The sequence below is a fragment of the Platalea leucorodia genome, assembly GCF_965183815.1.
Source record: "Platalea leucorodia genome assembly, chromosome: Z".
Classification (NCBI taxonomy): domain Eukaryota; kingdom Metazoa; phylum Chordata; class Aves; order Pelecaniformes; family Threskiornithidae; genus Platalea; species Platalea leucorodia.
This window is the reverse complement of record NC_138858.1, coordinates 94,174,023-94,199,983: the sequence shown is the minus strand read 5'-3', so window position 1 is coordinate 94,199,983 and position 25,961 is coordinate 94,174,023. Positions and strand designations below refer to the sequence as shown.

Below are 25,961 nucleotides of genomic sequence, written 5' to 3'. Positions count from 1 at the left end.
GACGCGGTGAGTGCCGAGCGTGGGTTGTGCCGGGGTAGCTGCACCGCGCACCTACCCGTGAGTCAAAGTCCAGGAGGGGAAAAAACGCTAAATGAAACCAAAATTACCTGCCAGCTGGGTTGGGCTCTGCTTATCGGAGCTGGATTGCACGGGGCTACACTGAGAAATACCGATACGGCCAGAGTTTATCCGAGAGGCCCTTAGGGCGGAGGCGGTGTGGGTTTGATGAAGAGCTTAATGCATGAGCGCAGGGTGAAACTCTGCTGCGTTGGTGGAGATCTTGGCCCCTTCAGCCCCTCCCTCCTCCTGCGGCCGCCCGGGGACCAGTCCCCTGTCCCGCAGAGCGGGGCTGTCCCCGTGCCCGCACAGGAGCCGCTCCGGCTCTTTATTGACGGGGCTTTCGTGCTTATTCTTGGTACCAAAGAGACGACAGCAGGAGAGGACCTGGAGCAAATGCGTCAGGCCCACGAGGTGTCCCGCCCGTCCGTCCCCTCCGCTCACATCCCGGCTGGAGCTTTTCCCCTCTCCCCTTGCTCACGTAAGAAGGAAGCTCCCAAAGACCCAGTTATCCATCGTGACCTCTTGGAGCTACCTTGAGCAAACACTCCTAAATCCACTCCCTGACCTCTGCTCCGGGTCTCGGCTTAACCCACCAACCTGCAAATCCTGCTAACCACCCTATTTTTTTTATTTTTAAAGCCTTGACTTTTTAAACAGCCTCACGAACAAACAGCTCGAACATGAGGTGATCTTTACAGCAGGGCAGCAGTATTTTCATTATGGGTAGGGCACCAGCCACATAAACATATCATCTTTGCCTCTGTAAGACAAAAGTCCATGGCCTGTGAGATTATTAAAAAAAAAAAAAAAATAAAAGGGTGAGATTGCATTTGCAAGGTTGGAGCTCTTTCGTGTAAGAAAACCAGGGGAGAAGCAGGTTTACGTCCCACTCCGGAGCTGTGGGCAGCTGTGGCGTGGGGCTGCTGCTGTAGGGCGTTTGGGTATCTCGGCATCATCATGCGCTTAAATCGGATGTTACTGCTCTGCTGAAGGTCCCGTGGTAAGGTTTGCCCCAGCTGCACTTGGCTTGCTAAAGCCTCCCCCCAGGCAGCTCCAACACGTCCCAGGCTGAGCCGGTCACCTTTCCAGAGGGGCTTTCTGGTGGTTTTCTCATTACTTGTCCTGTTTTCTCCATGCGTGACAGGGGAGTTCTTGCTGCTGCTCTTCGCCCCTTGGGCTTTTCTGCAGAGCTGGCAGCTCTCAAACACCGTCTGCCTCCTCCACGATGGGCGCCGAGAAGGGGAGGACCTCCTGCAGCAGGTTGGTGACGAAGCAGGGCATCTCCTTGCATCCCTCGTAGGTGCCCCTGGCCTGGCAGCAGAATGCCACCTCCCAGTTAATGCGGGTCATGAGGCGGTTGAGGTCCAGGTGACGTTCCTCGCCCTCCAGGACCTTGAGCAGGGCCTGGAGGAACATGGATCCGGAGAGGTTGAGGAAGGCCCCGTAGCCTGCAGAGTGTAAAGGAAGGAGAGCAACGTTGGCTGGGCCGTGGCCCTGTGATGGCGGCGTTGCCAAAAGGAAGCGTTTTCGGCTGGCGTTGGTGTGTCGGGGGCTCTCCCTTACCTGGGCTGCAGGCGAACATCACGGCGGTTTGGGGAGGGATGGAGAGGTAGTGTGAGAAGCAGTCTGGCTCGCGCTCCGGCTCGGGCTCCCCGCTGTCGCACTCCACAACCACCCCCTGGTCGAGTTCGTCTCCCCGGCAAGCCTGCGGGCAGAACGGCTGTCGTGAGCTTCCCCTGCTCCGCTCTCTCCCTTTTGCCCGTCTCCGGGGCAAGCCTAAAGCTCCTGGCGGCTCCGGGGGCTCCCTGTGCACCCGTAGCCCCCCCAAACCAAGCCTCCAACCCCTCCGGCGGTGCAGAGCCCCTCCCAGCTCCCGTTCCCTGGGTCCTACAGCCCCCCACGGTTCCTCTCCCACCTCTGTCCCCTTCCCATCTCATCCATTGGGCTTCCTCTTCCCTTCTCAGCCATGGCGGCTCGGCTTTGCCAAGCCTCTCTTCCCGACGAGCCTGGAGATGGGGCTCCCTCCTCCCTTCCCTCCGCATTTCTCACAAGGTTGGTTCCCCTTCTCTTTGCATTTACCCCTCCCCGGTAAATGCGGTGCTGCACGTGCGAACCCAGGAATACACCTGGAAATGCAGAAGTCCCCTGGGAAAGCGCTGGCAGAGATTCCCCTTGGACTGCAGCCCGCGGGCAGCCCAGTTTGTGCGCGGTCCTTTATTCTACGTGATGGTTTGGTCTTTCTCGCGGGGACGGAGTGGTGGTGGTGGGAAGGTGCTGGAGAGGGACTAGCGCTGCTGAGGCTGCTCCGAGGGCGCGTTTCACCCCTGCCTGGAGCCACCTCTGCTGGACGTGTTGGTCCCAGCACATCAGCACAAGCACAAGTTTTCCCCGCTGATGGAGATGCCCAGACCAGTCGCCGGGTTTGTTGGCTTGGCAGGGGGACGTCCCCAGCTGTCGCTGCTCCCTGAGCAGCAGCCAAGCCCTTTACCAGCAGGAAACGAACCCCGTGAGCGATTTGGACTTGCTTTCAGGTGAAAAGTCATCTGTGTATTTGCATGTTTGCCCAGCTCATGCTATCTGCTGGTATCGATCCAGCTGCTGAATTATTTGTGTTCAGTGATCTCATCCTCCCTGTCGGATCAGCGGCAAGGCGTACTTCCCGGGCTCCTTTCCTGCAAGGGCACGTTCACACTCCCCGCTGCTTCACTGCTTGGGAACCAGCTGGAGGCTTTATTTTTTTATCACCAGTTCCCAGCTGGGTTTCTCCCAGCCCTACCCCAGGAGTCTGCCGTGCCCAAATGTCACGGCAATGGGATTTGAAGGCAGCTTTTACCGATTCATCTATATCCTGGTGGTGTCTGGGAGGAATATTTGATCCCAGCAGCGTCATGTATCATGGCAAACAATTTGGTTTCAGCCCAGGCAGTCCAGAGGGTGCAAAGCAGCGGGAGAAACGCTCCTGTCTGGAGACACTGGGAAAAGACCGAGGCCGCTTCCCGAGGAAGGGACACGTGTGTGGGTGACGAGAGGCTGGGAGAGGAGGGTTTGCAGTGAGCAAGGAGACTTCAAAATCAGTGAAAGCATGAAAAAAAGAGGGGTTTGGATGTTGGAGGGTTGTGCTGGGAAGCTGGGGAGCGAGGAAGGGAGCAAGGTCTCACACGGATGTACCAAAATCTACAATTAAACCAGATTTATACTGGCAGCAGCCTCCTGCTTGTGCCAGTCTAATTCTGCACAAACCTAGCAAAAAGGGGATCAAATTATCATCCAGCAGCCGTGTTACCTGGATAAAGAAGATTTTCGGGATTTTGGCGAGCACTGGATGCTGCTCCGAGGATAAAATCTGGAAAATCTGGGTCAGCTTAACGGGTTCTGAGTCGGAACCGAATATGACCCCCTCCTTTCCGTGGCTGGAGATGATGCTCACAAAGTACTCCCCGTGCTCGCAGCCGCACTCTGCAAAGACACGGCCAAACTGGTGCCTTCGAGCATCGAGGCGGGGTGTGGCCGAGGGTACTTGGACCCAGAGGTGGGAAACGGGAGATGGCTGGGCTTGGGGAAGACGAGGGGCTGGCGGGGGGACGCGTACCTTGCTGGTAGAGGTCTTCTATCTCCTTGGCCGTCTTGTTATGCATCAGCTTCACCTCGTAGTTGAGCCGTGAGAGTACCTTGGAAAGCTTCTCCGCTTCTCTCTTGGCCCCTCTCCGGGTCGCAAACACCACATCGCCGTCGCTGCTGCAGAAATCGGTGTTGACGATGACAAGAGCCCGGTTTTGCCTTGGCTGGGACATGCTGGGGTGTCCCCTCGGAGGGTAGGTGGTCTCCAAACCCCCGCCGTGCCGGCGCGGAGGTCGGGCTTGTCTAGCGGTGAGCCCCGAGCGCTGCTTCGGGAAGCCCAGGGGAGCGTATCCTGCTCCGCCGGCTGACTCAGCACCCGTGCAGCTGATTTTCAAGGGCAAGGCGGGAGCGATGCCCTGTCACCCGCCACGGCAGCGAGATGGCACCCGGGCGTGACTCATAGGGGCAGGAGAGGGCCATGGCTCGCCCCGGGTTCAACGGGCATCGCCGGCTACGAGAGGGCTGGGCTGGCACCGTCCAGCCTGGGGCATATGTGGGGAGGGGAAAGAAAAAGGGGATTTTTTTCCCCAAGGGGATGGTGGCAGGGCTGGGGGATGCGAACGCCTGCATTGCTGGGAGCAGCCAGGCAATCCAGACTTGCCCTGTCTGAGTCTTCCCCAAAAAGCCAGGCAATTCCTGCTTCCCATCGCTGGCGGCGGGGAAAACGGCCCCTTCCAGCTTCCCCCGCGAGCTCCTGGCAGGGCTTTTTGGCCAGGGCTGCTCATCGCCTGACCCTGCCTGCTCCCGGGGGGCAGCAGGCGCTGGCCCGCTGGTGTTGCCCGCTTGGGGTACCCATTTGGAGCACTTCTGCCATCGTTCCTCCCCGAAACAGCCCGTGCCGGTGCAGGATGAGCTGCAGCGCCATGCTCACAAGGACGGGTCTCAGCCGCATCCCCTCTCTCCTTCCCTTCCCAAAATTCCTGACCTGGAGTGTCGAAAAGCAGCCCTCCCCTGCCCCCCGCCGCCAGCCCTGCTGAGCCCACATCACAAGGCACAGATCACAAGATGATCACCGTTATTTATTTCTGGTCTCACGTGCTTCCCTTTCCCATTTGGAGAGGGCTTTGATCATGTTCCCAAGCTCTTCCCAGCAGACAGAAAGGCTAGACTTTTTTTTTTTTCCTTGCTAAAGGAGCGGGTGTTTGCGCCATCGCACGTCTGCGGGCGATGGAGGGTAGAGCAGCGCTGAGATATCGCGGCGTGGCGGGGCCGAGGGGCTGCTTCGCTGCAGAGCACGCTGGTCCTGCTGCTCTGCTGCAGCAAGGCACCGTACAGCTAGCAAGCACTATTGCTCTTAAACAGCTTTAAACCTGGCTTAAATCACTCCAGCCTTCCCGCCTGGCCTCGGCATGGCAGAAGAACCTGCTTATTCCACCTCCCGGTTGAGCCAGGAGCTGGCTCCTTGCTAAAGGATGGTGTCCGTCGGCCTTTCCCAGGCGTCTGCGTTAAAACGCCGCGCTGGGGCTTAGGCTGGCCTAATTTCCCCTTGCTTAAATGCAGGCGGTGCCGGTCCAGCAGCTGGCAGGGATTTATCAAACTGCCTGATGCTGTTTGGACAAGCCCGTGCACAGCCCTGTCCCGGGGAGGTGCTGCTTCCTCTGCCTCCGCAAGCCCCGGGGCTCCGAGTCCCTCGTGGAGCTTTACGAGCCCAGCGAAGCTTTAGGAGCCCAACTCGGCGCCAAAGCTGCCGTCTGAAAGGGGGAAAGCATCCCCGGGGGCTCGCTGCCCTTGAGCCAGCGGGTCTGGGTGAAGGTCGATGCTCTTCCGATGGTCCAGGCGGCTGTCGGACACTGGTGGGGGATCAAGCGACCAAGGGGTGTTGCTGGTAGAAGCTGTTGGGTTTTGCCTTCTGGTGCAGCCTGGTTTTTGGGGTTGCTGTGACTTCTCTCGTGGCCACTGCTGCCCGTGGCAGCTCTTGGAGCTCTTCTTCCCCACGCCGGGAGAAGGGGTTTGCCCTCAAAAGGGCGGCCAGGGATCAGTGCTGGCTTTTACTCGCTAGCGGTGGACGTTGTGGTGGAAGGAGGTGAGCTCTAGGTGGGTAAGGTCCAAAGCAAGCTGGCTGGAAATGGGTACGGGGTCTTCTGCGCTGTAATCCTTTGGCTTTGCGTTAGAGAAGGATGTGCTATGGGTGATTGGCAGCTGAAAATAAGGCACTGGGGGGAAAGGGAGGTCCTGGCTGCTGGGACGGCAGGCATCAGTCCCTCTTCTTGGCGTTGGTGGCCTGCGTGCGCCTTTTCAGCCATGCCACGTCGACGTAGAGGTTGCGCTTGAGGACAGCGCTGGCGCAGATGAAGGCTCCTTGAAGGGCTCCCATGAAGCCGCTCATGCACAAATCCTGCCCTGGAAGGGAGCAGGAGGCGGTGATGGCAGCGACTGCGGTGGGGACCCATGAGCAGCCCACGCTCTCCATCCCCAGCTGACCACCAGTGCTGCTGGGCATCACCATCCCCAGCCACCACCCGCCTCCCAGCTGCCCCCACACCAACCCTGGGGTTTGAACCCACAGAACCCCTCCCTGTTTGACCCCTTCCTTCTCCCCAGCAGGGAAAGGGCCTCATCCTGCCCAGCTAAAATAAATCAGCACTGGGCAGGGAGACAACATCCAGGAGCTGGAGGAGGCACAGTCCTTTTCTCCTCCCGTTGGGACCATGCAGCTCCACTTGGACGTGCTCCAGCGGCTCTTGCCTTGCCCCATGGCACCCTGCGGCTTGTCCCCTTATTTCATTGAAGGTTTTTCTCCCCCCGTATCCTGCTTCCCCAGAGGTGTCCTCATCTGAGAACGTGGTGTCTGGGTGGTGGTCATGGTACCTGTCAGGTAGAGGTTGGGGACGGCCGTCTGTGCCCTCACAGTGGCGATGGTTTCGGCTTGCAGGCGGGCCATGTCGTGGTCGATGCCATAGATCTCCCCTCTGGGGCTGGCGATGTAGTGCTGGTTGGTGAGGGGCGTCCCTCCAGAGATGTACTCGATCTGGGGGGGGACAAGGGGACAACGTGGTCTGCAAGGGGTAGGGGTGATGGTGTGAGGCGTCTCGTGCTCTAGAAAGCTGTTTTCATGGGGTACAGGCTAGGACAGGTTTCCTTGCAGGCCCTTGGCTGCTGGTTCTGGCCAAGTTTGGTCCCAGGATGGTCCTGGAGGACCATCGTCCCCCTCCTTGCACCATGCATGGTCAGGAGGCAGTGGCTATGGGTTGGTGCCGCGCTACCTGGCTGGACCTCACGTCCAGCAGACCCAGACCCGGTTCCTACATTTGCGGGATGGGGCTGAGTAGACAGGAGCCAGGAGAGGAGCTGGAGGACCCACCAACCCCAGGTTTCCTCACCCTGTCCTCGATGCGAGGGTAGAGCTTGAAGACAACCTGCATGATGGTGTCCACAAAGGTCGTCTTCAACTCCTCATAATCGTCTCCCCGCTTATTGACCTGCTTGTCCTTCCACTCCTCAAACCACTCATATTTGGCGAAGGTCACGATGGCCAGTGTGGATTTACCTGCAGCAGGACAAGGTTGGGGCGGTTGTCCCCCTGCCCACCCTCATGCCACCATTTCGCTGCCACGAATCCAGCCATCCCCATGCAAACACCAGGGATGTCCCCAGGCCTTTCTGGTCCCATGTTCTTCATCCAGTTATCCTGAAGACCACTTTCCATGAGCAACCTGCTCGGCAGCTTTGACCATGGCTATTTTAGGAGAAATTCCTCGTTTGCAGTTCATCAAACGAATCAAAACGCAACAAGAGTTTTCAAGCCCCTCCCAAGCGTGTGTGGTTGGGCTTCAGCCTTTACCTGGGTGCCTCATCTCCCAGGTGGGGTCCTTGGCTGACGGGCAGGTGACAAACAGGAGAGGGATGTTCTTGGCAGCTTCTTCCCTGGAAGAAGCCAGGTAGCGATTGGTTCTGCAGGGAGATACGAGGGTTTGAGGTGGGTTTTGACGCAAACCTTTCCGTGAATACTTGCTACGTCCGAATCCCCATGCAGCGAGGATCTGCCAAGAGCATTTTCTGAGTCACCACCCAGGAATTCATCTCCTTACGCTTAACAAAGCACGTTTAAGGTGAAGCCAAACCTACATTTCATCCAGGTCGTTTCCTAGGTACACGAAGTAGTTGGTGGGCTCCAGCCCCAGCTCTTCCCTTGAGCCATTAAGTCCTACGAAGACGGTGAGAGCCCCTTCACCGTGTGTCACCATGCGAAGCTGAGACTGGATCTCTGCGATACGAAGGGAAGAAGGGGAAAATCAGTATTTTCTGGGATCCTCAGCTATGGAGAAGTGGTTTCTCCTAGAAGAAGCCCTACTCATATCTACACTGCTCCCGCATTGGCTTGTAAAACTGATTTATCTTGACAACCCATGTGTGCTCAAGGGGTGGGATGGCAACTCCTGCAAACTGTAAGGAAGGCAGCAGCGCTGCAGTTTCCTATAGGGGATGCTTTGGGGTGCCCTCAGCTTGAGCTTTGGCTGGGTTTAGTGACCTTCTTGGAGTCAAATGCGCTCCTGCTCTGCAAACGTTGAATGGTTGTAGATCAGGACCATGTGGCTGCCCAGAAAGCTCCCACCCAACCGTGCCCCCCTCCGCCCAACCGTGCCCCTTCCAAAGCAGCCAGAAGATTTTGTGGCAGTGCTAAACCCAACTTTAAGCGGACATTTCACCAACTTTCACAAGTTTTGGGGCACTACAGTGTGCTTTTTAGGGAAACCGAGCAGCAAACCAGGGCTTTACCAACTGTATGGCCAGTTTTGGCAAATTAATTCAGGCTTGATTAAAAACCCTGCAAAGAAATGTATGGCCAGGGGTGGTGTTTTGAATGCCGCGACATAAACAACGGGGTTTTGCTGATGTCTAAGAAATGATTATAAAGAAGCCGCTTTTTGATGTGGCTCAGAAGGGGACCAGTGCCGTAACCCCAATGAAGCCCAACGCTGCCGTGTTTTACCAGGCAGCGCCCGCGCCTCCGCCGGCAGGAGCCGTTCGTAAGTGTTGAAGATCCCGGCATCCGAAATGATAACAGGAGCGAAGATGTTCACCAAATCTTGGCCTTTCTTGACGCTCACGCCTGGAAGGGAAAGGCGACGGGGGAGGAACGGGTCCGGTTAAAAGCAATGCCGCGGTGGGGAGAAGCCACGCGTGCCCCATCCCGTGCCAGTGCTCACCGCAGGCTTTGCCCTGGGAGTCCAGCAGGATCCTCTGCACCGGCGCCCTTCCCAGTACGTTGCCTCCAGCTCTCCGGATAACGGGAATGGTGTGGAAGGCGATTTCCCCGGCTCCCCCTTTGGGGTACCACGCACCACGGAGGAAGTGGTTCACCAGGATGCTGTGCATGGAGAAGCTGGCCTTGGAGGGGACCACGCCTGAAAAAAGGGGCAGCGCAAGGTGAATTTGTGCTGAATCGTGGTTTTGTGGCTTATCCTGAAGTTTTTAGGATGAGGAATGCCCTCAGCTGGGCGCGATGCTGTAAGGAAGGATGGATGCAGGTGAGAAACGCTGGGTCATCGGTACCCGGAGGAGCAGGGAGGGCGTCAGACGTGGGTGGCCCCGTGGCAAAGCCCATGGCTCTTCCACAACTTGGGGTGCACCCCCTGAACCGGCCGAGTTATGGGGGGCCGGGGGCAAATCCCCAGGGTGGACAGGAGGAAGGGAAGGGGAAGGGGAAGGCTCGGGGCGAAAGGGTTACGGCGAGGCCAGGGCGGTGGTGCCAGCGCGAGGTTAAGGCTGGGTAGACGTTCCCGTGCGTCGGAGGAGCGACGCGGCCACGCCGTGAAGCTGAAGGATGCGGAGGGAAAGAGTCGAAGGCGAGAAATGGGGACGATGGGGACAACCAGCTGCTGGCTTGGGGACAAGGATGCTGGCGGAGCATCCACGCACGCAGCAGCCCTCGCCTGCAAACTGCAACACCCTTATAAAAGCAAATAAAAGAGTTTTCGTGGGGGTTTTTGTTTCTAAAGGGTTTAACTTCACCTCCACGACACTCCGGAGCCTCCTGGCTACCTACCGTAGGTGGGGAAGATGTAGCTGAAGACGGCCCTGAGCTCGCGGTCGGCGGTGAGACCGTCCACCACCTCCTTCAGGCTGCGCGACGCCAGTCGGCAGAAGGGGCTGAGCCGCGGCAGCAGCCCCGAGCGGCACAGCAGCCTGGCCAGCGCCCGGGGGATCATTTTCAAGGCGCCCACCAGCACGGTCCCTCTGCCGACGCTCTGCGGGAGGGGAGGCTGTTGCTGAGCACCCGCCGCCGCGGGGGCTGCGGACAACCCAGGGTGGGCTCGAAAGATGCTCAAAAGCATCTTTTTTCCCCTTAAATTTACTGCTTGGCTGGCAGAGAGGTGACAGCCTCTCGTAAGCGCCGAATCCCGGGGAGCTGCGGGCAAGGGAAGAACCGGCACCCCCAAAAAACCTCCCCTGGGGCAGGGGCTCCCAGCCCTTGCAGTGGTTTCAAAGCTTAAATTAATTCATGCTAATTTAGCACCGTTTTGATGATTGCAGCCTCTCCACCGCCTGGGAGGACTGGGAGGTGTCGGGGCTCGCAGGGGCCCCAGCACATCCCATGGGGCCACGAGCATCCGCAGGGAGCGGGGTTGAACCCCTGGGTGCGGCGCCGGGCTTTTGAGGCAGAAAAGGGAGATTTTTGACACGTTTCCCAACACTTTTTGGGCCGGGCAGGTTATGCAGCGCCGTTATTCTCTGCAGTTGCCCAGTATCTGAGTTTGGGGTGAGGGGGGGAGTTCCCCCTCCCTGCGTAACCCTGCAGAGAAGGACCAGAGCCAAAAAAATCCCGGTGGCAAAGCCAAAGCCCCCTCTACCTTCACCAGCCGCTCGAACTCATCGATAGCAGCCTCCTCCCCGGGAAACTGCTCCTTCAAGCCTTGGAAATACTCCTTCTTCCCCGAATAGATGCGATACGTCCTGCCGCGGCCGGGCTCCCCCAAAACCACGGTGTCGTAGGCAGCCGGCAGCTGAGCCCACTCCAGCTGCCCCTCCATCAGCTGGTCCAACATGAAGCGGGTGATGGAGCCCTCCTGCATCTGCCCCACATAGTGGATACCTGCAAGAGGTATTTTTCATTTATTTTCGTTTTTTTTTCCTTTTTTTTGCACCCCATCGCGTACCCCTGGGATGCACAGGACCCTGCTTTTATTTCTCCGCCGCCCCCCAGTAGCTCCGTATGGAGGGGAAAGGGAAAAGCCGGGAAAAATCCGCCTCCCATTCCAGGTTGAAGGGAAAACCAAGCGCTCGCCGCCGGGTTTTTAAGCAGCTTTTAGGAATTTTATTATGCGTTGATATTTTTTCCCCCTCTATATTGCTGTAAATAATTAATCCCATGCAACTCAAGGGACGTACGGGGATGGACTTTGTCTTGCTGGAAGGAGTTGGCCGAGGGAGACGTGTCCTGAGGTGACATCCCCCAGATAGGGAATTCTACAGGGGCTGAGCTGGATACGGGGAATTCTATAGGTGTCACCGCGGCGGGGTGTGACCGGCAGCGCCTCGGCGGGAGCGAAGGTGTGCGATACCGCGTCGCTCATGCAGAAAAAGCGCTTGTATAACCCGGGGCGGGTGCTGGGTCCCCACGAGTGTTATGGGTGCGGCTCCCGCCTCGGGCACCCCCCCACACCTCCCCGTCCGCCGGGGGTGGCTTTGGGACCCCAAACGCCGCCGGGGGCCGTACCGGTGTCGAACTCGAAGCCCTTCTCGCTGAAGGTGTGGCAGCAGCCCCCCAGCTTCCCGTGCTGCTCCAGCACCAGCACCCGCTTGCCCGCCTTCGCCAGCAGCGCGGCGGCTGCCAGGCCCCCGATGCCGCTGCCCACCACGATGGCATCGAGCCCCTCGGGGACTTTATCTGCCGAGAAAACTGGGGAGGGGTGGCATCCTCAGCGGAGGGATGTGGCACCCCCCGGGTGGGCGCATGGTACCCGGCGGGTGGCCCCGAAACCTGGCTGGGGGTGGTGCCACCCGGGGGGCGATGCCACCCTGGGGGTGATGCCACCCTTGGGGGGGGTCACGCTGCCCCAGGGGGTGATGCCACTTCGCTGGATGATGCCACCCTGGGGGGTTAATGCCACCCTGGGGGTGTCATGCTGCTTCAGGGGGTGATGCCACCCTGGGGGTCATGCCTTCCCGGGGGGAGACGCCACCCCGGGGGTGATGCCGCCCCGGGGGTTGATGCCGCCTGGGGTTGATGCCGTCCCGGGGGGAGATGCCGCCCCGGGGGGTGATGCCGCCCCGGGGGGAGATGCCGCCCCGGGGGTTGATGCCGCCTGGGGTTGATGCCGTCCCGGGGGGAGATGCCGCCCCGGGGGGTGATGCCGCCTGGGGTTGATGCCGCCCCGGGGGGAGATGCCGCCCCGGGGGGTGATGCCGCCCCGGGGGGAGATGCCGCCCCGGGGGTTGATGCCGCCTGGGGTTGATGCCGTCCCGGGGGGAGATGCCGCCCCGGGGGGTGATGCCGCCCCGGGGGGTGATGCCGTCCCGGGGGGAGATGCCGCCCCGGGGGGTTGATGCCGCCCCGGGGGGAGATGCCGCCCGGGGGGTTGATGCCGCCCCGGGGGTGATGCCCCCCGGCAGGGCTGAGGGCTGGGGTGCCCCGGGGTCCCGCTGGGGCGGGCATTGCCCCGTAGCCCCGTACCTGCCTTGAGGACGGTCCTGCGCGCAGCCTTGTCGGTGACGAGCGGGGCGGGCGGGCGCCGGGCATCGGCGGCGAAGGGGCTGGGGCCGCCGCCCGCGCCCCGCCGGAGCCGGGCCAGGAGGAGGAGGAGGAGGGCGAGGAAGAGCAGCGCGAACGGCCACATGGCGCTGCGGCGGCTGCCGGCGGGGCCCGCTCCGCCCCGCCGCGAACGGGAGGGCGGCACCGGCCCGGGAGGGGCGGGGGAACGGGGCTGGCACCGGGCACCGGGAGGTGGCACCGGGCACCGGGAGGTGGCGCTGGGCACTGGGGGCCGGTGTTCAGCACTGGGAGCTGGTGCTGGGAGCTGGCACAGGGCGCTGGGAGCTGGTATGGAGCGCTGGGAGCTGGCACTGGGATCTGGTACCGGGCACTGGGAGGCGACAGTGGGCACTGGGAGCTGTTGTTCAGCACTGGGAGCTGGCACTGGGCACTGGGAACTGGTGTGGAGTACTGGGAGCTGGCACTGGGATCTGGTACTGCACACTGGGAAGTGACACTGGGCACTGGGAGCTGTTGTTCAGCACTGGGAGCTGGCACTGGGCACTGGGAGATGACATTGGGCACTGGGAACTGATATGGAGCACTGGGAGCTGGTGCTGGGCACTGGGAGGTGACACTGGGCACAGAGAGCTGTTGCTCAGCACTGGGAGCTGGCACGGGGCACTGGGAATTGGTGTGGAGTACTGGGAGCTGGCACTGGGAGTCGTACCATGCACTGGGAGGTGACAGTGGGAGCTGGTGTTCAGCACTGGGAGCTGGCACAGGGAGCTGGTACCGTGCACTGGGAGCTGGTACTGAGTACTGGGAGCCGGTATGGAGCACTGGGATCTGGCACAGGGCACTGGGAGCTGGTACTGGGCACTGGGACATGACACTGGGAGCTGGTGTTCGGCATTGGGAGCTGGCACTGGGCACCAGGAGCTGGCACTGGGAGCTGGCATGGGGCACTGGGAGCTGGTGTTTGGCACTGGAATCTGGCACTGGGAGCTGGCATGGGGCACTGGGAGCTGGTATGGAGCACTGGGAGCTGATGCTGGGCACTGGGAGCTGGTGTTGGGAACTGGGAGCTAGCACTGGGAGCAGACATTGGGCACTGGGAGCTGGCACTGGACACTGGTACCAGGCACTGGGAGCCGGCGTTTGGCACTGGTACCGGTCCCCGGGAGCCGGCACCGGTCCCCGGCCGCGTTCCCCGCGGTTTGACCCTCCCGCGCCGCCGTCGCCCCCCCGCGCGGCGCCTGCCGGGCGCTGTAGTCCCGCGCCCCCGTGTCCCCCGGGGCGGACTACAGCTCCCGGCATGCAGCGCGGCCGCGCCTGCGCACCGCGCGGCGGCGGCGCCGGGACCGGCGGGCGGGCAGGGAGGCGCAGCCGCCGCTTCCGGTGAGCGCGGGGTCAAAGGGCGGCGGGTCAAAGGGCAGAGCGGCCTGGGGGAGCGGGGGGTGATGGCTGGGAACCGGGAACCGCGGGGGGGCAGCGGGCGGGGCCGCGGGAAGGGGCGCCCCGGGGCCGGCGGGCCGTAGGCCGCAGGAGAGGCCCGAGGCCTCCGGAGGGGCCCTGCGGGGCCGGCGGGGCTGTCACCCCCCCGGGACACCCCCGGGGCCACCCGGCCCCGCCGCCTGAGGCTCCGCCGCGGCTCCCGCCGAGGGGGGAGGCCGCCTTCTTCCCCGCAGGGCATGAGCGGCGGCGCCGGGGGCTCGGAGCGGCCTGAGGAGCGGCAGCGGTTCCCCCCGCCCGGCAAGTCCCTGCCCGTGCGTGTCAGGCCTGAGCCCTGCCGCGGCCGTGCGCCCCGCGGCCGCGCCCCCCGCCCTCTGGGACCCCTCATCGCTCTCCTTCATTTACGTCCGTGTAAAATGATCTTTCGGGGGTACCGAAAGCGATCTGTCCGTTACCCGAGCTGGTAATGCGCCCAGCCGGCTGGCGCGGTCCTCAGGCCGCGAGCCGAGGACGGGGCTGGTTCCCCCTGAGGGAAGAGCTGAGGATTTCGGGGAGTGGTCAGTTTTCGGGGTCTGCTGTGGTGGGTGACGGCTGCCCCTCTCTCTGTCCCCACGTAGATCTCGGCTCTGAGACAAAATGGGCTCCTGCAGGCTCTGGTGCGGGGAGCGGGGCAGCCCACGGGCGCTGGTAAGCTTTTCCTCTGCTGCCTTTGTGTTGATCTCGTTGTGTTCTGGTGGGGGAAACACCTGGGGAGCTCAAAGGGAGCCCGAGGAGCCCAGCGCTGGGCTCGCAGGCAAATCTGGCTCCGACTTGGTGAAGCCTTGGCCTCGCTTTGTCCCCGATTTGCCAAGGAGAAACCTCGTAGCGTCTCGGGGGCCTGGGTCAGGATTTATTTCCCCACAGAAGGGGAAATCCTGCCCCGAGATGGCCTGAGCGGTGCCGGGGGAAGGGAGCAGACGCCCCCCGGGCTCCCAGCAGACTCCAACCTCTGGCATGCCTTTCTTTTGGCAGAGGTCAGCGAGGAGCTGCGGCGAGCCCAGGAGGAATGGGAGGCTGTGGAAGAGATCCAGTCAGGTACGGCGGAGGCTGGCACCGCCGGGGATAAGGGGGGTTGTTCCAGGGTTGGACAGAGGAGGTCTGGGCAGGGGAGGGGACCTGGGTGTGCAGCTGGGGGACATTTGTGTGGGGGGGGGGAGAGCTGGGGAAGGGGCTGAAGGCCTGGAGGGGGCGGGAGACCCGCTGCCTTCCCCCAGCTCCCCAAGTCTTCGCCCCCCTGCCTTGCTGGAAGCTGGGAGCGAGCTTCCTGCTCCGGAACAGCCGCTCTGGCCTGAGGCGGGAGCTCGTTTCCACACGGGGAGGCTGGAGCGGAGGGCAGGGCTGAGGCTGGGGGGGCTAATGCCGTTCTCTGCCCCCCTGCAGGGCTGGGGGGGACAGCGGCTGGTGCCGCGCCCCTGATCTCCTTCAACGAAGCACTGCAGTACTTCCAGACAGCCGACCTCTCCGAGTGCAGGGTACGGCAGGCCCCGCGCTCTCGCCCTCTCTCGGGGGGGTAGTTTTAGTAAGTAGGAGAGGGGAGCGCGGCGGGAAAAGCACAGCGCTCCCCTCTTTCCCTTCCGCCTTTCCTCGGCTCGGCTCTTCGCGTGATCCCGTCCCTCCCAGCTTGCCCACGGGTTTCTCTCCTGCCCGATTCCCCGAGGGACTGGCCCTGACCGTTTCTTTGCATGTTTTTCTCCTCCGCAGAAGAAAGTCCAGGCGATGGCGCGCAGGCAAGGCCTGGCTGCTCTGCTTCACTTCCTCTTCGGCCCTCCCCGGCTCCAGCCGCAGCTGCAGGCAGAGCGGGAGCTGGCTCTGGCCATGGCGCAGTGTGAGTGTCCCCTCCGCCCCGCCGCGAGCCGCTGGCCCGGCCGGCGTCACCGTTGTGGTGAGAGCTTCGTGGGGAGCCACTCGAGGGGGGCTCGGGGTGCAGCATTACTTGTGTTTCTGCACCTCTAAGCTTTTTTTCTCCTTCCCTTCTCCCCTCCAGCAGCACAAACACAGCCGGGGTGTTCTCCTTGTTGCTGTAAGCCATTCTTGGCTGCAGGGTTTCATTTCCAGCTGGGCTCTGGCTTTACGCTGGCAGCCGTTTCTTTCCCCACCGTGGCTCTGCGCTGGCGCTCAAGGGCAGCGGGGCAGGGATGCCCAGCGGTGGTGTTTAGATGCCGAGGGGTGTTTTCTCTCCGCCAGGCGGTTTGGATGACAACCAGAGAGTGCACATGAGAATCCTGCAGACCATTTACAAGAAGCTAACCCGCTCCAGGCTGGGCTGCCCGCGCTACGGGGCACACTGGGAAGAGCTCGGCTTTCAAGGTAGGGCAGAGGGAGAGACCTCTGGGGCCAACCTTTGCCGAGAGGGAGCGTGCTGGTCCCGTTCCTTCCTCCGGAGGTGGGATCCAGGGGCAGCGCAAGGGGTTTGCTGCTCATTCCCTCTCCCTTCACACAGCTGCCATCCCTGCTGCCGTTCCATAGAATCATTTAGGTTGCGAAAGACCCTTAAGATCATCAAGTCCAACCGTTAACCCATCACTGCCAAGCCCACTACTAAACCATGTCCCTGAGCACCACATCTACCCAGTTTTTAAACACCTGCAGGGATGGGGACTCAGCCCCTGCCTTGGGCAGCCTGGGCCAGGGCCTGACAGCCCTTTCGGGGAAGAAGTTTTTCCTAATATCCAGCCTAAACCTGCCCTGGTGCAGCTTGAGGCCGTTCCCTCTCGTCCTGTTCCAGTTCCCTCCCCAGCCTTGTGCTCCAGCCCCTGCCCCAGCCTCGCTGCCCTGCTCTGGCCACGCTCCAGCCCCTCCATGGCCGCCTTGGGGTGAGGGGCCCAGCGCTGAGCACAGCATTCGAGGGGCGGCCGCAGATCAACGCTCCCGCCCAACTTGGTGTCGTCTGCGGCCGTACTGCGAGTGGCTCGGTCCCCTCGTCCAGACCATTGATATTAACCAGGAGTGGCCCCGATACTGAGCCCTGGTTTCGTAGCAGATCTGTCGCTGCCCCAGCCAGCTGTCACGACCAGTACGACATCTGGACTGGCTGGCCAGATAACACCGATACCCGCTGCCCCGGTTGCCCGTGTCCAGCTGGCGTGGGCATAACAAGAAGTTGGTATAACCGCTTTGCCCGGGCCGTTAATGCTCTTCATTAGCGAGCGATCTCTGCGGCTAATGAGCCGTCTCCGGAGGGCTGGGTTATTAGCGAGGCGCGGGTCGGGGCTCTGTCACTAAGGTTGCGTCGCAGGTTGCTTTCAGCCTCGGCTGTGTAAGAAAAACAGCGTGATTAGAGCTGTCACGTGCGGCCTCGCAGGAGGTTTCGGGCTGGTTGACTCACGCGTTAAATAGGCCGGGTTTTAATGGAGCCTGAAACCCTCAAGAGGAGGGGAATGGTCCTCCGCCCTGGCGAGCGCACGACTGGTTCGAAGCGTTAGCTTACCAGCCCTGGGGCAGGTAGAGCGTGGGGCGACTTATTCCTAGAGAAGCTGTGGGAACGGGCGCGTGGGTGGGAGAGCAAGGGCTTGATAGTGCCCACGCGAAAGAGGCTGCGGCACCCGTTCGGCTCTGGTTAGGGAAATTCCCCGAAAGCTTTCCCTCGGGATGTGGTTCCTGAAGGGAATCACTGGGATTCCCCTGTGATTCACCGGGACGGGGTATAAAGAGCCCGTGGAAGCGGGGGGGTGACCAGAGAGCGACTCCGGGCTGTCCCTGCCTTCACCGCGCTGTCCCGCTCTTCCAGGTGTGGATCCCGGGACTGACCTGCGAGGGACAGGGATGCTGGGCCTGATGCAGATGCTGTACTTCGTCATGGACTCTCAGATGCTGCCGCTGGCTCGGGAGATCTTCCAGCTGTCCCAGCACGAAACCCAGGCACGTCCTTCCCCGTCCTCGCTCGCTGCCTGTGGGGGTGCCCACCCCTTTATTTCTGACGCGCGGGGAAGGGAAGCACAAAATCCTTCCCTTCAGAGGAAGGGCTTGCCTTTTTTTGCTGCTTAATCCCCCTCGCGCTGGCAAGGGGAGGAAGGTGGTCCCCAGAAAGCTCCCATCAGAGGCGGGAGCCAAGCTCCCGGTGTTGGCTTTATGCTGGGAATGAGATTTTTAGCATCCCGGTGGAGACTGGAGATTTGCTCCCCGGATCCTGGCTCGGAGCTGAACTTGTGCAGGTTAAAAGGGCTGGAGAAGCGGGCGAAGAGCGGCGCAGCCTGAAAATGGGAGCGAGTGGAGCCCGTCTCCTTAAACTTGGCATTTTGGTCTTGGAAATGGTTGGGTTTAAGCCTGGATATCAGCTCAGCTTGACCCACAGTATCCATCTGAGCCTGTATCTGTAGCATTATTATCCTGCTACGTGGATCTGTTGCCTGTGGCTGCTGTCCCCCCGGTTTGGGGCCGTGTGGATGAGGCACGAAAGGGCTGGAGGTGTCTGGGCGCCTCCGTGTGCCGCAAGAGAGGAGCCTTTTGCCAGCCGAGCTGCGATAACGCTCGTTCTTTTGCAGAATTTCCCCTTCTGCATCATGTCCGTGAACATCACCCGCATCGTCCTCCAGGCCCTGAGGGAGGAACGTCTCTCCAGGTGAGATCGGGAGCAGCCAACGGCTCTGTAGCCGGGCTGGGTGGGGTTTTGGGGGCCTCAAAAGCCATCTGTCCATCGTTCCCACTAGCGGGGTCCCTCCCCAGGGGCTCGGAACGGCGGCTGAACCCCTCTCTGTCCCTTTCAGGGAGTGCAACCGCAGGCAGCAAGTCATTGCCGTGCTGAACGACCTGTACGCGGCGGCCTTTCTGCAGCTCTACCGCGTCTGGAAATGGCAGCACAAGACCGTCGCCGACTCCGGCTTCCTCCTAAAGGGTGCGTTTCCCCGCGCTTTCCCCTCCTTCCCCGGCCGAGGAAAATCACCTGGGGCCCGGAGGACAAACCCGGCGCGTTCTCAGCCCGTTTGTGTCCTGCGGAGCCCAGCCCCAGCGCCCAGAAAGCCCCGACCGTTCATCATTTAATCTCACACCGAGATTTTCAACAATCTTGAGCCGAGTGCCCTGCGGGGTGCTTTTCCCCGCCATTTTGCATCTCAAATCGTAAAGGTGAGCACCCGCGGAAGCGCCCGCCGCGTTCAAAGGGTGCTGTGTCGCGGTGGCGCGAGGCAGGTGACAACGGGGACGTTTCTCGCTCCCCGGGCTCGCTCGCGTCGCGCGGGGCGGTTGCGTAAGCCCTGTTTGTAGCGGAGTCGCCGACGGCGTGCTTTTCGCAGCGAGCACTAAATTAACCAGCGAGGTTATTTACTCCGGAGGAGACTGGTGTCAACAGAGCTGCTCGGCTGCGCCGCGCTAATGGCTCCCTCTTAAATCGGGGTCCAGCTGTCGCGGTCGGGCTCCGCTTCCGTCCGCTCTCCCCGGGCTTTCCCTCCCGGGGGGATCTCGGGGGGCTCGGGCTGATGTTGAGCTCGGCTGGGGGTTTTGGTGCAGAGCTTTCCGTGCTCTCTCATCCCGAGCACAACAAAATCGTTGCCTTTCCCGAGGGGATACGCTGGGCCACCAGAAATAATACATGGGTCAAAACCTTACCCCAGGAGCGCGCTGCGTCCCAGACCTCGCTCTCTCCTCACGCGTTTCCCTCTGACCTCCCCAGAGCTGGAATTATCCACCAAAAAGAAACCGAAGCAGCTCCTGAAATCCCTGGAGGCCTATGTGAACCAAAACCCCGCAGCAGCCGGCCTTCAGCAGCCCTCCTCTCCCTCCGCCTCCGGCAGCCGGGCCGGCGAGGAGATCGACTTCACCAGCGTTTGCGACCTGCAGGTTGAGCTGGAGGGGGAAGCCCGACTGATCTGAGCCCGAGGCAGACGTGCCGCAGGGAGCTCCGCTGGCAGAGGGTGCTCGGCCGCCGCCGCCTCTGGTTCGGGGGCTCGGGAAGGGCCGTGCGGGTCGCGGCGGCAGGCGCGGAGCGATGGGAGGTGGCCGCTGCCCTGGGAAGCGCGGCACGGGAAGGGTCTGGGACCGAGCTGAGGGCGGCCGGGCGCCTGGGATGCCGTCGAGGGCGGATTTTTTGCCCTAAAGCCCCAGAAAGGGGGGCCCGCTCCTTCCCCCTCTCGCCCCGGCTGCGCTGGTGGCATTGCGGGAGCGAGCTGCGGGGCTCGACCCTCTCCAGGCAGAAATCTCCAGGCGCAAAGGCAGAAAACGTGGCAGAGCGGGTGCATTTTTATGAGCCACTGACCTCAGGCTGGGGTAGTCCGTCTGTCTGTCTGGAATCCGCGCTGCCGTCTGTCTTTACCCCTCACAGGAGAGTTCGGCGATGCTCCAGGTGGAGCTGGAGCACGGTGAGAGCGCTCCTGCATCGACTCCCGGCTCCGGCAGCCCCGGGAGGGCTGTGTCAGCGCCTCAATAAGTTATTAAAAGGAGGAAAAAATGCTTTTCTTGGCCTAACGGAGACTTTTGGAGCGGGGTTTGGCGCTGGTTTCTGCGGCGGGGTGAGGGGAGAGGGTTTCTGCTGGCGGAGGGCCGCTGCGGGGAAGGGCGAAGCGGGGTCTGCCTGGCGCCCGGGAGCCTCCCCTCCCAGCCCGCCGTGCCTCAGTTTCCCCCTTTATGAAACCCGAATTACAGCCCCATCCCCGGGGGAAGCATGGGGACGAGCCGGGAGCGGCAACGGCTGCTCCGTGCCTGCCGTCAGCCCTCAGCCGGCGCTTGGAGATGCTCCGAAAGCATCTGCAGCCTGCAAAAGAGGGGAAAAGGCCCCGAAAAGCGCGGAGCTGGAGCGCCGGGGTCCAGCGACGCTGGAGCGTCGGAGCAGGGGGAGCTGGTGGGGCCGCGGAGCCCTGCGTCGCCCAGCCCTGCCCTCGCCCCTCCGAGGAGGCGAGCGCCCGCAGGGCCGGAAAACGTTCCCCTGGCTGGAAAAAAACGAATAAATGGGCAAAAAGGGTTTTTTTTTCTCTCTTAAAACTGAATTGTTGCGTAAATCACGTGGAGGTGCGGGAGGAGGAGGGGGGACGGGGTGCGGGAAGAAAAAGCACCTTGGGGGGATGCGGGGAAGGGACGCGGGGACCAGGGGGACGCGGGGGAAGGAGCGGAGCCCGGCCCCGCCGGCGGCCGCTGATCCCCCGGTGCCGCCCTGTTCCGCCCCGGGGGCGGCGGCTCGGCCCCCCCCCGCTCCCGCTTAAAAACCCGCGGAGGCGGCGCCCGGCAGCGCAGAGCCCGGCGGCACCGGCACCGGCACCGGCGGCGGCGGCGGCGGCGGCGGCGGCAGGTAGGGTGCGGGCAGGGCAGGGCAGGGCAGGGGCACCGGGATGCAGGCAGGGCAGGGGGCGGGCAGGGCAGGGCGGGCAGCGTAAGGGACTTGCAGGCAGCACAGGGCAGGGGTGCAGGCAGGGGAAAGCAGAGGTACAGGCAGGGCAAGGGGACCAGGGCAGGGACCGGCGGGCAGGGCAGGGGGGCCGGCGGGCAGGGCAAGGGGCCGGCAAGCAGGGCAAGGGACCGGCAAGCAGGGCAAGGGGCCAGCGGGCAGGGCAAGGGGACTAGCAGGCAGGGCAAGGGGACCACCAGGCAGGGCAGGGACAAACGGGCAGGGCAGGGGGCCGGCAGGCAGGGCAGGGACGAGCGGGCAGGGCAGGGACCAGCAGGCAGGGCAGGCAGCCTGGCGGGCAGCATGGCAAGGGGCGCCGGTGTCCCCCAGCACCCTGCGGCCTCGTCCTCCCGCACCCCGGGGCACCGCTGAGCGTCGGCGGCCGGAGCCCGCAGCCGGCGGGACCATGGAGGGCCCCGAGGGCGGTTACTCGGTGCAAGCCACCGCCGCCATCGCCGCCGCCATCACCTTCCTGGTGCTCTTCACCATCACGGGCAACGTGCTGGTGATCCTGGCCGTGCTGAGCAGCCGCTCACTGCGGGCGCCCCAGAACCTCTTCTTGGTGTCGTTGGCGGCCGCCGACATCTTGGTGGCCACCCTCATCATCCCCTTCTCCTTGGCCAACGAGCTCCTGGGCTACTGGTACTTCGAGAAGACGTGGTGCGAGATCTACCTGGCTTTGGACGTGCTCTTCTGCACCTCGTCCATCGTCCACCTCTGCGCCATCAGCCTGGACCGTTACTGGTCGGTCAGCCGCGCCATCGAGTACAACGCCAAGCGGACGCCGCGGCGCATCAAGTGCAGCATCTTCATCGTCTGGACCATCGCCGCCATCATCTCCCTCCCGCCCTTGGTCTACAAGGGGGAGAAGAAGGCGGCGGCGGGGGAGCGGCCGCAGTGCAAGCTCAACGAGGAGGCCTGGTACGTCCTCTCCTCCAGCGTCGGCTCCTTCTTCGCCCCGTGTCTCATCATGATCCTCGTCTACCTGCGCATCTACCTGATCGCCAAACGCCGCCACCGCTCCTGCCCCGCCAGCGCCAAACCGCCGGGATCGGTGCCACCGAACGCCCCCCCCCCGGCCGGCGCGGACGCCCCGGGGACCGGCCCACCGGCAGACAGGACCTCGCTGCTGAGCCCCGAGGAGCCCCCGACGTCCCCCAGCCCCGGGGCGGGGAGGTCCCCGCAGCCCGGGGGACGCCCCAGGGACACCTTGGCCACCGGGACGGGGCGGGTGGTGTTGGCACATCGACCGCCGGCGCTGAACCCGTGGAGGAGGAAGACTCAGGTCAACCGGGAGAAACGTTTCACCTTCGTCTTGGCCGTGGTCATCGGCGTCTTCGTCCTCTGCTGGTTCCCCTTCTTCTTCCTCTACAGCCTGGGCGCGCTCTGCCCCCGGCGCTGCAAGGTCCCCGACGGCGTCTTCCAGTTCTTCTTCTGGATCGGTTACTGCAACAGCTCCCTCAACCCCGTCATCTACACCGTCTTCAACCAGGACTTCCGCAAGGCTTTCCGCCGCCTCCTCTGCCGCCGCCGCGCCCCGACGCCCTGGTGAGGGGCTCTGGCCTCCCCCTTCCTCCTCCTCCTCCTCCCGGCTGCGCTTCCCGCCCGGAGCGTCCCTGGGGTTTGGGGGGGGCTTTGAAGCCCCCCAAAGCGATGACGGGTTCCCCTCCCGCCTTCTCTCGCTGCCAGATTTCCCTGGGGGCCCGGGGCGGGGGGCACATGCCACCGCGCCACGACCCCTGTCCCCAGTGGCCCGGTGGCAACCTGGCAGACCTCCCCCCCAGGGCGGCGCCGTGGCCTTTTAACAATAAAAGATATTTTGTAATAAGAAAAAAATGTCACTTTTTGTCGGGGGGGAGGTGGGGGGTCCCAGGGGGTGTCCGTCCCCCCCGTCCCTGGGGACAAGAGCCGCGGCCCGTGACGGCCGTCAGCGCGGCCGGGAGGAATGTGTGCCGGCGGAGCGGGAACACGATGTCTGGGAGGGGGCGGTTATTTATGGCAGCGCCCGGGAAGGAATAAATAACGATAATTAAAATAAAAAAGCCCCAAACAACCCCAAAGAATAAATCTCTGTAGCTGCCGCCCGCCGGCCCCGAGGACATTCAACCCGACGGGGGACGGGGACGGAGCCCGGTGCTGGGGGACCCCGGCAGGGTGGGGATTCGCCAGTGGCTGCTATAGGGGATTCGCTGGTGTCTCGTATAAGGTTGTGCTGCCCACCCGGGGTACGGGTGACGCGTGTTGGGGGCTGCGGGGGGGTCGTGGGCTGTGGCTCACGCTGGGGTGTTGTGACCCACATTGGGGTGTTGTGACCCACGCCGCGGTATCGTGACCCACACAAGCGTAACCATGGGTCGCAGTGGAGCATCGTGACCCACGCTGGCGTGTTGTGGTTTGTGACAGTGTATCGCGACCCACAGCAGGGTATTGCGATCCACACTGGTGTGTCATGACTCATGGCGGCGTGTTGTGACCACACTGGTGTGTCGTGACTCAGAGTGCTGTACCATGACTCACGATGGCACACGGTGACCCACACCGGCGTGTGGTGACCCTTACCGGCGTGTCGTGACCCCCACCAGTGCATCGTGAGCCACACTGGTCCATCATGACCCCTACTGGTGCATCGTGACTTGTGATGGTGCATGGTGACCCCCACCAGTGCTCAGTGACCCCCACCAGTGCTCGGTGACCCCCACCAGTATATCACGCCTCATGCTGGGGTGCCATCACCCACGCCGGTACCCCCCGTCGCCGGGGGATGTGGCCGGGGACATCTCACCTCCGCAGCGGCGGGGTCGGCCCCATCTCCCTGCCCCACTGCGGGACGTCACCTCCACCCACCCCAAACCAGCTGAACTTTTGGGAAGCCCTTTCCCAGCCCGGCTGCTCTCCTCCTCCCCTGGAGCCCGGCACGGCCGGCGGCCGTTGGCCCGTCCCGGCGCGCTGGGAGGATGCTCGGGGTGGGAGAGGTCGTGCGAACGGGGCTGGGGCCGCGGGGCTGCGCACGCCGAGCCGCTGGACCCCCGCCAGCCCGGCCCCGGGGCGGCTGGACCCGCTCCCGGCCTCCGGCGCCGCGTCCCGCTGCGGCCCCTCTGCCGCGCAGCTGCGCCGGCCGCTTCGCACCCCACGTCGCTGCGGGGAGAAGCGGGGCCGGGTGTCGTCGTGTTGGGGTGTGGGGTCCTGTGGGGCTGGCCGTGGTCCCACAGGGCTGCGAGTGGCCCCGTGGGGCTGGGCATGGCCCCCATGGGACCAGCCTGTCCCCAGCGGGACCCGATCCCCCCTGCCCACCCCGGACCCCCAGCGCCGCCGGCTCTGCCCCCCCGATGTCTCCCCCTTCTGCTCCCCGCTAATCCCCCCAAAACAGCCCACGGGTTGCCATGGCGATTCCTTAATTCCACCCCCCGTATATTCAGCAGAACCAGGTTTGTTGCAAAAAAAGGGCTGCAGAAACTCAAGCAGGATGAGCTTTTTGCCGAAAAAATGGGTTAAAACGAGTTCAAACAGGTTGAAACGGGTTGGCGGGCGTTTATTCCCGCTCCCGCGGCGCTCGGGGCAGCGGCTGACCCCCGCGGTGAAGCCGCCGTGCCGCTGACCCACCGGCCCCAGCGTTATCGCCGCCGGAATAATTGCCATCCCCTCGTTAGCGCTGGGGAAGCGACGGGAGGGGGAAGTTAATTGAGCAGAAATATTAATTGCTGACATCCTCCCCCGGGTGCTGCTCTGGGCTGGGGGGATGCTCAGGACCCAAACTGGGACCAGTATGAAGGCGCTGCCTTAAACTGGTGTGAGAAGCCCTCACAGGGAGCTTGGATGATGCTGTGAGGTGCAATGAGTTCTTGCCAGGGCTCAGCCTGCTCCTGCTGGGGCTGCTCTAGGGCTTGCCCCCGAGGCCGGGCTTCGGGCTTTTAATTAGCGCCCGTTAATTATACTATGAAATATCATAATAACATGATAGACGTGCCAAAACCCTCGGCGCCGGCGCCTGGGATGATCCCTCCCGCAATCTTTCATTTTATTTTTGGGAGTTTTGACAAAATTTGGCCACTTTCGTCAGCGGAGGAAGGTCAGGCGCGAAGCCGGCGGGGGGAAAATTATTTCTTCACGGGGGAAAAAATGCACGTTCCCGTTCAAATATTTAAAAATAAGGAGCTGGGAACGGCTGCAAAAGCTCTTTATTTGTATTTGGGTTTAATGGCAGAGCAATAAAAGCCGGGGAAGGGAAGATACGGTAACCATAGCCACCGTGGCGCGGGGGGGAGCCACGGCAGCCCATTTGTGTTTAAAAATATTGAAAAATTTAAAAAAAAAATGGGTTGTGTTGCCTGAAATCTTCCCGTTTCACTGATATTTTATGGGCGACGCAGCGTGAAGATGCTTTGCTGTTATTGGGGTCCCCCGGAAAGTGAGAAAAAGCAAGAAAAAGCCAGAAGAAAAAGTGAGAAAAAGCCCGAAAAAGTGCGAAGGGGCCCGTTTTCGGAGAAGGCGGGCTCAGGGCGGGCAGGATCTGGCCCAGACGCCTCCCCCCGCTGTTTTGTGCCCCCTAAAAAGCCCCCCAAAGCCCCGGGTATCGCAGCAGCCCCCAGCTCTCCCGCCTCCTCTTCCCTTCCAAGTAAATAAGTTTTTTTTCTTATGTTTTTGCTTTTTTCCTGTCTTTTCTTTTTTTCTTTCCTTTTTTCTTGTCTTTTCTTTTTTTTTTCCCCCTTATTATTTCCCCACCAGAGGACGATTAAGGGATAAAAGCTCTCAGCTGCACTTAAAGGCAGATTTGCTGTGCCAGCCCCCGGGTGGGTGAGAGCATCAGCCCCAGCAGGCAGGTGAAAAATGTTGCCTTTTTTGGGGTGTTTT

General features: G+C 62.3%; 4 protein-coding genes across 4 annotated transcripts; 2 read left to right on the top strand and 2 right to left on the bottom strand.

Annotated features, from left to right (window-relative positions):
• Positions 1–1,208: 1,208 nt before the first annotated feature.
• LOC309602604 (caspase-7-like) lies at positions 1,209–3,851 on the bottom strand (the record flags this gene model as incomplete). Its single annotated transcript, XM_082336264.1, has 4 exons — positions 1,209–1,508; positions 1,624–1,765; positions 3,344–3,516; positions 3,650–3,851. 4 exons carry the CDS (start codon positions 3,849–3,851, stop codon positions 1,261–1,263), a joined length of 765 nt encoding a protein of 254 aa, XP_082192390.1. The 3' UTR covers positions 1,209–1,260.
• A 1,602-nt stretch (positions 3,852–5,453) lies between these two features.
• On the bottom strand, positions 5,454–12,455 carry LOC309602880 (all-trans-retinol 13,14-reductase-like; the record flags this gene model as incomplete). The annotated part of the gene is made up of 11 exons (XM_082336985.1): positions 5,454–6,018; positions 6,487–6,646; positions 6,999–7,165; positions 7,460–7,569; positions 7,744–7,882; positions 8,609–8,728; positions 8,826–9,023; positions 9,665–9,866; positions 10,470–10,711; positions 11,336–11,518; positions 12,293–12,455. 11 exons carry the CDS (start codon positions 12,453–12,455, stop codon positions 5,873–5,875), a joined length of 1,830 nt encoding a protein of 609 aa, XP_082193111.1. The 3' UTR covers positions 5,454–5,872.
• Positions 12,456–13,903: 1,448 nt separating this feature from the next.
• LOC309602889 (ELMO domain-containing protein 3-like) lies at positions 13,904–20,188 on the top strand. The gene is given in 11 exon segments (XM_082337003.1): positions 13,904–14,079; positions 14,383–14,452; positions 14,777–14,839; positions 15,185–15,307; positions 15,310–15,323; positions 15,506–15,629; positions 15,989–16,111; positions 17,532–17,662; positions 18,286–18,362; positions 18,508–18,635; positions 19,410–20,188. Coding segments are annotated over 11 exon segments (1,128 nt in total). The 5' UTR covers positions 13,904–14,004; the 3' UTR covers positions 19,610–20,188.
• A 1,159-nt stretch (positions 20,189–21,347) lies between these two features.
• Positions 21,348–22,903, top strand: LOC309602887 (alpha-2B adrenergic receptor-like). The gene has a single exon (XM_082337001.1). It carries the CDS (start codon positions 21,520–21,522, stop codon positions 22,663–22,665), a length of 1,146 nt encoding a protein of 381 aa, XP_082193127.1. The 5' UTR covers positions 21,348–21,519; the 3' UTR covers positions 22,666–22,903.
• Positions 22,904–25,961: the final 3,058 nt, after the last annotated feature.